This window comes from Sinocyclocheilus anshuiensis, unplaced genomic scaffold (assembly GCF_001515605.1).
Source record: "Sinocyclocheilus anshuiensis isolate Anshui unplaced genomic scaffold, SAMN03320099.WGS_v1.1 scaffold409, whole genome shotgun sequence".
Taxonomy (NCBI): domain Eukaryota; kingdom Metazoa; phylum Chordata; class Actinopteri; order Cypriniformes; family Cyprinidae; genus Sinocyclocheilus; species Sinocyclocheilus anshuiensis.
Genome location: NW_015540855.1, coordinates 622,437 through 633,315, shown reverse-complemented (window position 1 = coordinate 633,315; position 10,879 = coordinate 622,437). Strand labels below are relative to the sequence as shown.

Sequence of the window (10,879 nt, the reverse complement as noted above, 5' to 3'; positions counted from 1 at the left end):
ACACACACACACACACACACACACACACACACACACACAATAGAGACGGCTGGAAAAATCTTCTGTAACTCTCCAGCACAGAGTTGCATGAGTAGATGCCCTGTGTAGCATGTGTTTGTGTTAAAAGAAATCTGTATTTGCATTGCTCTCTGCAACTCATGGCGACTGTAAAGTTAGTGTTCCTCTTCCGCTTCATTTTGAAATAATTTGTGTGTATGTAAATGTGTCTTGAGTGTGCTTTCTCAGGGCTCAACAATAAGGATGGCATGTTGGCCCAGGGCCAGTGTGAGAGAGTTTCAGGTCAGTTGATGAACTGTTTCAATCTGACCAGTGCTCCACTGCCACTAAATCTAACATGTGTTGATCCTGTATTTGTGTTTTTATGTCTTGCAGACTTAAACATTTGGTTTTCTGACATGTACTGGACATTGTTGCAGCAAATTCTGCGGATATAAATGTCACCAAATGTTAAGTAGCATAGATTAGGTTTTGCTGAAATTTCGAGATTGAACTGTCAGAATCTTAAAAGCATTCAGTAAAGTTATAAAAGTATAACAGACAGACAGACAGACAGACAGACAGACAGACAGATAGACAGACAGACAGACAGACAGACAGATAGATAGATAGATAGATGGATAGATAGAAAAATAAAAGAATAAAGTTTTATTTTTTTGTGGTACATTTAAAAATACACACTTTTATATATATATATTTTTATATATATTTTTGTAATAGGGGCTGTGACAATGAAATAGTTTTTAGTGAAATATAATTTCAATTTTACAATTAAGCCCTTGCTTAAATAACGACACGCTTCATCATCATCATTGGAGGAGGACAAGCCAAAACACTCATCACTAATCAAAATCCTATAAGCACTTATTTATTAGTCATCCGCACACACCTTACCACCTAACCCCTGTAAACAGACTATTTTAAGACACTCACTAATGACTGGGTACGAAAGCTATTGATGGCTTTCTTTTTCTTTGCCTCCCTACCCTCAGCAGTAGACGATAATCAGCACCGTCTGCTCACAAGCTGTATGGATGCTCAAGAGAACACACAGTCACACACGCAGACCTCCTGGGGTCATCTTTGACTCAGTGTTAACGGAATAAACTATACTGTGGGTGTCCTCTACAGAGAGGCAAGTGCTAATAAGGCTGGCTATCATCATATTATACTTACCACCATCCAGATCCCATCATCGTTCCCCAAGAGTGTAAAGTGATTACTGACAGTCACGATCAACTGTTACTGATATTAAGCTTTTGTTTTACAGCCCTGAATAAGCTAAAAGGAGCTTGTAGATACATATGAAGCAGAATTAATTTTATTATTAAAAGGGGCATTTTTGAAGCATTTACCCCTTAGGTTCACTATTAGTCCAGGGCTGGTTTTGGACCAAAATTGTCTCATTGTAAGGAACATAACTTTTAAAGGTAATGCAGTGCATTGTTATATTATCTATCCAGAACCTTTATAGTATAATCTAGTTGCCCATGATATGTTCCTTTAAACAACCCTAAAAGCGACAGTCCACTAAAAATAAAAATTCTGTCATCATTTACTCACTCTCATGTCATTGCAAACCTGTAAGATTTTCTTTCTTTTGTGCTACATAAAAGAAGATTTTTGAAAGAAAACTAGTAACGAAACAGCAAAATTTCGTTCCCATTGACTTTCATTGTATGAACAAAAAAATACAATGGAAGTCAATGGGAAAGTAACTTCATTTGGTTATGAACATTCTTTAAAATATCTTCTTTTGTGTTCTGCTAAAAAAGAAAGTCATACAGATTTGGAATAACATGAGGGTGAGTAAACAATGACAGAATTGTAATTTTTGGGTGAACAACCATTTTGAGAGTGAGAGAGAGACACATGATCTCTCCTCTCTTCCACCAGTTTTCCAACTGCACATTGTTCTAATAATGGCTGCTATATGGCATGGCTTCTCATTAATCCTCGTTGGTTAGCACATGGCTGACAGACTGTCACCAATCTCTTTATGTCTTCTCAATCACACACACACACACTGCTGGGATCAATACCACCTTGTTGGCTCTTAGGAGACAAAGCCATTTGTCTGACAGCTCTGCCAAACCTAAGGATTTTGGTCACCACCTTTTATCAACACACATACCACACATGCTGTCTCTCACGGTCTCTCCATTCTTTCTTTTGGAAAAAAACAAACAAAAAACAAAGAAAGAATCGTTTCCATAGCTGTGTGATACTTACATGAACAAGAGTGGAGAACTCGTTTACTAAACCATTTAACTCCAGTAGGTCCTAAACAAACATACAACAATAGTCACACACACTGAAAGACTTGTATTCAAATATTTTTATGTGTCTGTAAGTGTTTGTGTGTATTACCTCAGCTAAAGAATCCCAGGACTCAGCCGCGTTCTGTTCTGGAGGGATTTCAGGCAGTAGCAGCTGTGTTTGAGTGACAGCGGAACCGGGCAATCCTGTATCACCGTCACCTAACCCATCACATGAAAGTGAAAATGCTTGCAAAAAATAATAATAATAAAAACACATCTTGAATAACTTCATACAGCATAGACATACTCAGAAACATACTGTGCAATGTCTCTGAGGCATTGCTGATAGTTCCGTGAGTGCTGATAGTTGGAGCATCTGGCTTATTGATTGCATCCGAGTGAATCCGGAGGAACTCCTGAATGGCAGCGGAGGCTCGATCTCTGATTGGCTGAACAAGTTTCTCCAGAGCTTCGGCATCAGCACTGTGGACCCGCCCACACAACTTCTCCATCTCCCGCAGGTTCGATCGCAACTGCTGTAAAGAGGAAAAGTGAAAGTCTGTGATAACAGGATCCATGGTTTCATTCAAATCCTTTATACAGTATTTTCCTTCTATACAGATTTGACTTGTTCAAGTAAACAAAAAAAGTATAACAAAATGGAATATATGACACTGTGAATGATTGTCACAGTTTAACATCTTAGACCCTAGGATCCAAACCAGTACTGTCAAATTTTAAAACCTGAAACCCAAAATTGTTCACAATATTTTCTCTCCATGCGAGTACAATCAGATACTCAGATATCCATATACATATTTCATCCATTGCCAACATCTCATTAAGTTCTCAGTCAAAATTGCGCGTTTGTGTGAGTTTGCAGGAAAAAGTTTAAAGACCAATGATTTCTTACTGCATGAACCTTACAGTTTTTCCTGATTACTGGAAAAGTTTTTTTTTTCTTTTAATGTATTATTATTATTATTACTTAACTCCCACTGTCTATTTTTATGGTCTTCATAATGTTTGACAAATAAAATATTGTTACCAGAAAATCTAGGGGAAAAAATCATTACAGAAATGCCCATGATCTTTCTCAAGACTTAATTTATTTAAGATTTAATTATTTAATTATTTGTATAAATCAGACCTGGATATCACAATTTTAAAATTCTCAGTTTTTTCTAGGTTTTTTATGAGCAAAAGCACCCTGTGATTATTTATTTTCTCGTTAATTATGAACAAGATGTTGATTAAAACCTTAAGTTATACATAAAAAAGAACTGGTGCTTTGTTGGAGCCTGTCGATTCCCATCGGCTCACATCCGGAAGCAAACATCTAGCAGGGATTACAGATCAATTCATATGTATTGAACACAGGGGTCAAAGCTAACAGTTGGCCAATCAAAGTGTTCCACTCAACTGCTCTTAATTCACACTCTGAATAATCATACTCGGGATCATCCCTCCTAACCAATTCACATACACACAGAACACTAAAAACATCACCAACGTATGCAGCTTGCTTTATAATATAGGTTGAGGACACTAAGGATCTCAAAAAGACAGCCGAAATAAATCTTAATCTGGGTCAGACCAGCCCACCCCCCAAAGTTCCTTCTATAGGTGTGTGATGAGAGCAATCTTAGGGTTTTTCTCTTTCTGTCCCCGGGGAGCTACTTTAACAATGTCTGTCTTGTTTCTGTCTATTGTCAGTCGTCCACATCTCGCTGACACAGAAACACTTGCAGGCTCTCACACACTCTCTGCGTTGGTGGACACAGGAAAGCTCTCTGGCATCTCTGGGGGGACCAGATCTGGGTGCTAAGGTCACACACACACTCACGGCACATAACACACTCCAAGAAATCTTACCCCATGAGAGACCAGGACAGACTCTCAGAGACATTAACACACAGGTTACATGCTTGTCTGGCCATTAGGTAGAGAAAAGACATCACACGTACACAATCCCCTACTCCAGAGATTTGAGTCAAACATTACTTAATATATATATATATAGACACGTCTCACAGCTGTATCAGAACAGGATGAAGGCATCTTTTTATCATGTTCAGAGAAATTTGTGAATGCACAGATTACTTCCTTTTAATTTTTGTTTAACCTGCATTGAACCTGATTAACATGATGACATTTATTCTTTGCTTAAAGGAACAGTTCACAGCTCTTTATCATACAATGAAAGTGAATAGTGACCACAGCTGTCAAACTAGTTTTTAAGTCAACTATGATTTTCAATTTCAATTTCAAACCACTGTGATTGTATGGAAGGCAGCAGCTCAGACATCCTGCTTGATGTCCCCTTTTGAGTTCCATTGAAAAAAATGTCATATAGGGTGAATTAAGGATAACAAGATAAGGATAACTTCCATTTTTGCCTAAATGATCCGTTTTTAACTGTGCCCATATGATGTTAAGATTTATTATGCATTTTAACCATGGCAACAGCCTGTTACATCACTAAGAATGTTTTGTCTGAGCAACATTCCACAGTGCCTTGTGGCACATGGGAATATTTTCAAACCAGGTCACTACCCTGAGAAAACCAACAATAAAATGGAGAGATTTTTTTTAACTGAAACACATATGAACCCAAATCCCCTAGTCGTTAATGGTAATTGTCCCACACTTTGCGACAATGATTTTCCAGTCATTTGCATGTGGATAAGGATTTTTACATTTTATTTGATGGAAATTGAACTCTCAAGAATAATTTCTAAACAAAAAAGTACTTCAGATGAACATATCATGTTGAAAACAGTTGTGCTTCTTAATATTTTTTTCGTGATACGATTTTTGAAATCGTGATACATTTCAGGATTCTTTGATTAACAGAAAGTTCAATATAACAGCATTTATTTGAAATGGAAATCTTTTATAACATTATAAATGTCTTTACTTTTGATCAATTGAACGCATCCTTGCTAAATAAATGTATCAACTTAAAAAAAAAACACAAAAAAAACAGTGCGATAGTTATTGTCGATCATCATAATTTCAAATTGCAAACGTAAAAAAATTGCTATTTTACAATTTTGTTGTACCTGGACCGTGCGGCTGGAGTTGATGTGCTCTTGATGCAGTTTGTCCCACTGACCGTTCCTCTGAAACTGCAACAAGGAAGCTTAGTTAATTTCACTGCTTTAACTGTTTATGTATATTTAATACAATCTCCTCATGATCACAGCCTGGTAATTCACAATCATCTAGGTTTTCATGGCTATGCAAGATCCCCCAAACCCTATTATCCTATTATTTGTTCCTCAAGCAGGCTAACCGGGAGAGATTTCAGATACACCATGAGCTATTCAGCACTCGACTACCTATGGTGACCACACACACAGTCACATGGCTCTCTCTGTTGACCATATGCTGAGTTTTGGGTGTGATGTGCTGGGCTTTGCTGTCACTGTTCATGTGTGTGTTTGTACCTTTTCTATGTTGTGTTGGTGCTGGTGCAGTCTCTCCAGGTCAGTGGGAATAGCCACTTTAATGAATTTCTGAATGGGGGGCTCCAGGCGCCGAAGTCGAAGCTTTCCAGCCTCCTCCGCCATCATGACTGTCTCTTATGACCTTCTCTTATAAGGTCACGGGCTTAACAAATTCATACATACTCAGTTTTCCTCTAAAAGACAGTAAAAGACAATATGACAGTTAAAACAGATGAAAATATATAAATATTAAAAATGTATATGAAAATATTATTAAAGATAATACAGTATTAAGTTGAGGGGGTGTGTAGTTTTTCTCTATGAGAAAGTAAATAAAAGTACTGGTTAGTATCAATACAATTGTAACAGATGGTAATAATATGGTATTTTTGATATAGGCTGATAAAGGTACTGAATGCATACTTTTGTATCATGGTATTTACATTGTACTCTGAGATTCTTCAAAGAATATAGTCCAACATCACAGCATTACTATTACTATGTTATATGTGTAGAAAACCTGGTAAAAACAAAGATACTAAAGTGCAAGTGTCACATGTCAGCATTATGTCAGATGTCAGCATTATGTCAGATGTCAGCATTATGTCAGATGTCAGACAACACGCCAAGCGTGATGAGACTGTTACACTGTTAGCTGACAAATCAGGACTGCGTGTTCACATTCTCATGTTCAACGTTATACTTTTAATACGCCGTAACAATAAAATCCCTCGGGCAATCAGATGTGTATAAGTTCAGCTAGCTTGCTACACTCCCTCAACAGAGACTTTATTCAGCTCTGTGATTTTAAACCACATATACTGAAACTGACTTTTTTCAGTTTCAGTCGTTCCTTACCTGTCGAGAAAACGGTAAACAACGAAGCCCTGCTGTCGGTGATTTTAGTCGCTGTCACTAACTTTGTGTTTGTAAACAGTGGTTTCGATTTGTGCTGTGTGCAACTCCAAAATGTGTCCGTCTATGGCTCTAAGCGGAACTAAAACTGTTTTAATAGAGTGAACGTGCTGGGCAACTTTATCATCCAGGGGATAAAACACTTTGCAAACAAACAATGTTTAGTTACGAAAAATGCTAATTGTTGCATTTGCTATTATATGAAATAGCAAAGCTTAATACTTAAACTATATCATATTTAATGTCCACATTTGCAGTTGAAATGTTATTAACAATACTTATGAAATGTTTCAGAGAGAAACTTAAAAAAATGTGTGGCATTTCTCTGTTTTCACATTTCATAACAATAATCAAGTGTACACATTTTAGATCATTAAAAAAATATAGGCCTATATACTTCTTACCTGGTGTCAGAGATGTGGAGTGTCTTTCTCACTACTGCCTTTCTGTTTCTAAGCTACCCAAAACAACTTCCTACAAATCAATATGTTCAATGAGTTGTGTAAAAACGACAGTACATAACTGTTGCCATATCTAAAGAAAGTCTAAAACAAATTTGTCCTGAGGTTTGAATGAGGTTATCAGAAAGTGATTAGATAATAATTACAGAATTGCATCACAGACTTTTAAGCATGTTAAGCGTTCTGTGTATGTAAATATATGAGGACTTTGAATGTGTTGGGTATAATTAAGGTTCAGACACACACCTGCTCTTCCCTCAGCGCCCCAACGATCAGTGTTTCCGTCTTTAGGGAACACCGACGGATTAACCACATGTGAGCACTGAGATCCAACTAAAGCCCACTCTGTGCTCCCTCTCTCCCTCCCTTTCACTCTCTCTCCCATTCTCTCTCTGGGTATCTTTATTTCTGTATCTCCCAAAGGCTTTTTTGTAAAGCTCTGGATCTTTAGGTTTATTTTCCAGCCACACACTTACATAAACAGAAAGACATAGAGAGAGATATAACCACCATTTTAGTTCATAAAGAAACTACAAAGAAATCACCCACACAACCAACCAACCAGCATGAAAAGCCACACTGCAGACAAGAAGTTTCATAAGCCTCTTTTACAGGTACAAACCACCATATCTACATGACTGATAATCACTCCTCTGCTCTTCAATCGACTGATTACTATCACAATCAAATATATAAATAAATGAAATCTACAAAGAAAATGTATATAGGCCTATCCTATTTTTGCTATTTTCTCTATGTATTTTATATTACATATATTATTTATAATAAACAAATGTATTTTTTCAATCTTACATTCTTTTATGTATATACTGTATACACACACTCAAAAATATTAAGCAGCACAACTGTTTTCGACATTGTTAATAATAAGAAATGTTTCTTAAGCACCAAGTCGGCATGATTTCTAAAGGATCATATGATACAAAGAACGCTAGTGTAAGCATTCAGTGTTTCAAACACAGGAATAAATTATTTAAAATATATTAAAATAGAAAACAGTTCTTTTGAATTGTAATCATAATTCACAATATTATTACTGTTTTACTGTATTTTTTATCGAATAAATGCAGCCTTGATCAGCATGAGAGAATTTTTTTTCAATAACATGCCACCAAAAAATCTTACCGACACAAATTTATGATCTTAAAAATCAACAAGACACTGATTGAGCAAGAAACATAAAAAAAGAGAGCGTGCGATACATAAAGACAGAAAGAAAGAGTGGGAGGATGGAAAAATTGAAAGTGTTTGTGGTAGAATCTAAAAGGGCTTTCGAGGGGAGAATTTGAACCCAAAAACCTTGCAGGCTGCAGTACGTTCATCCAATCAGTCTCAACTTCCGACATGAAGCAGAGCTCTCCATCTCTCCAGACTGTCCCTCCCCTACCACCCTCATCCATCCTGACCGAGGGGGAGTCCCACTTTAGTGGGGTAATACCACATGTCTGTGAAGGGACCAGTCTTCATCATATCACCATCATCTTCACTTCAACCCCATCACCCAAAGGTAAAACCCAAAAGGCCAGACCACATTATTCAATGAGATTAGAATCTGGAATACCCCCTTTATAGATCAAACAGGCCAGTGCAGCCTACACCCGTGCTTCATACCAAAACAATATGAGACTAGATCTAAAATAAGACAGATATCCTGTTTAAAAAATATTCTAAATTCTTACCTTTTCTGAAGAAAATGCGATTGTGTTTGCTTGTGACAAAAAGTGCTAAGGTTTTTGCCAGGCGTTGTGCATCTGAGTGTTTTTAGCATGTGATTGTTTTGGTGTTCTGGGTTGTTGCTAACTCGTAGCCAAAGAAGGTTCATTCCAAAGTTTAAGTGATGTTCTGCAACTTAGATATAGCTCAGGTTGTTCTTTCATCATAAGTCTATTTGATCTTTCACCCACGTTATCATCTTTCACCCACTTGACTAGTACACATCTTTTCAACAAACCGTGCAAACTAAGGTCAAATTCAAGTTTCAGTTCAAACAGTACAGGATGAGTTATACGTATATACATGTGATTAGAGTTTTGTTTTCTTTAGAAAACAACACTAAATAATTAATTAATTAGGGGGGCATGTTATAGTTAATGAGGGATAGTGATATTGTATTAAATTACCTTTAGATTTTAAATGAAATGTGAGTTGCCTTTAGATTTGAATGAGTTGGAACTTCTTTATATAGTTTTTAAAGATGTTTAAGCTACCAAATATTAAATATTTCTATCTCAGGAACTCTTTCAGGTTGACCAGCAATCAATTTAATGCAAACTCATACCTGGTTTTAGGGGGTGAAAGTTTAGGGTGGATTACAGATCAATATTAAAATTGGATTTAGGGGTCATGTTAGAGTTTTGTCAAGTGTTTGATTATGCTTGTTATCTTGTTCTAATTGTAATTGTGTAAATATATAAAATAAAAGTTTATTAAATACAAGATTTGTCAGGTAATCTTGTATTTAATTCACTTTAAAAAATTTTATTATTTTATTTTATTTTATGAATAGTTCTAGATCATAGCTAATGCAAATGTACACTTTGGTATTAGACATGATTTGCATGTGTGTGTGTGTGAGCACTAGTCTCGCACTTCCGCTAAAGCTTTGTTTCCAGTCCACACAGTGTGAGTCCAGCCCTGCTGATCCCCTCAACACACTCGCTAACAGACAATCAATATATCATGAGCCACACAAACACACCACACCATACTTACAGGGAAATGAGGTGTGTGTTGTGTGTGTGTGTGTGTGCCCCTCCCCTCCCCTGCAGCTCTAACTCAGGGTTTTAATGAAGACTCCTGGGGGGTTGGCTACCTGTCACTCTGAATCGATCTGCCTCCCCCAGACTGACAGCTTCACCAACCTACCATCCACCTGTCTAAGTGTGTGTGCCACCGTGAGAGTGTTTATAACATCCTCTGAAAGCTTAATATAAGAAAAAGACACAAGTTTATAAAATAAATGAAACTATATATATATATATATATATATATATAGCTGTGTTATTTTAGAATCATTGAGAAACTATCATAGTTTTTTAAAGAATTTAGAATCAGTTTTTTTATTTGAAAGTTTTAATAATTTTGCTGTTTTTGTCATTTTTAGTAGTTTTTGAATTTTTTATATATATCTATATATTCTTATTTCAGTTTTAGTTTCAGTTATTTTAGTATATAAAGTTAAATGAAATTAAAATGAGAAATGTTGCCTTGGCAAATAGCTAAAATAAAGTTTTTTAAATATTTTATTTTATTTCAGTTAATGTTTATTTATTTATTTATTTCAAGTAATGAAAATGTTTTTAAATGGTTTCAGTTTTAGTTAACTAAAATAACCCTGATACACACACACACACACATATAAACCAAATGGCTTAAAAACTTACTTAACACTAAAAAATGCCAGTAGTTGCCTGTGAGGCGTAGTGTTAGGGTATAGAAAATATAGTTTATCATTATGCCTGTGGAGAGTCCCCGTAAACCACATATACAAGTATGTGTGTGTGTGTGTGTGTGTGTGTATGTGTGTGTAGGTGTATGCCCATGCATGGTGAGCTTTGCTCTCAACAATCCCAGACAAATTAGAAGAGTGATGGAGGAAGACAGAGAAAGAGCAGCCGTGTCAGTGTGCATGTGTGCAAGTGCGCATCTGCAGTGAAATGTCACAGCGTGGATCGATGGGGCTTAACGAGGACCGCAGGCCTGATGTGGTCAGAATCCCCCAAAACGATCTGAATCTGTCCCCCAGCTCAAT

General features: G+C 36.5%; 1 protein-coding gene across 4 annotated transcripts in view; it reads right to left on the bottom strand.

Moving 5' to 3' along the window:
* LOC107687819 (syntaxin-17) overlaps positions 1 to 6,705 on the bottom strand; it is an 11,470-nt gene extending 4,765 nt beyond the window's left edge. The window contains exons 1-7 of one of the 4 annotated variants that reach the window (XM_016485292.1): positions 6,590 to 6,705; positions 6,018 to 6,049; positions 5,732 to 5,925; positions 5,345 to 5,410; positions 2,587 to 2,815; positions 2,389 to 2,498; positions 2,251 to 2,301 (exon numbers count right to left, since the gene is read on the bottom strand). In XM_016485292.1, the coding sequence (XP_016340778.1) occupies positions 2,251 to 2,301; positions 2,389 to 2,498; positions 2,587 to 2,815; positions 5,345 to 5,410; positions 5,732 to 5,857 (582 nt within the window). In that variant the 5' untranslated portion in view covers positions 5,858 to 5,925; positions 6,018 to 6,049; positions 6,590 to 6,705. Of the gene's footprint in view, positions 1 to 2,250; positions 2,302 to 2,388; positions 2,499 to 2,586; positions 2,816 to 5,344; positions 5,411 to 5,731; positions 5,926 to 6,017; positions 6,050 to 6,154; positions 6,173 to 6,589 lie in introns of those variants that run through there. The other 3 variants (XM_016485293.1, XM_016485291.1, XM_016485294.1) reach the window with 3 other exon arrangements.
* Positions 6,706 to 10,879: the final 4,174 nt, after the last annotated feature.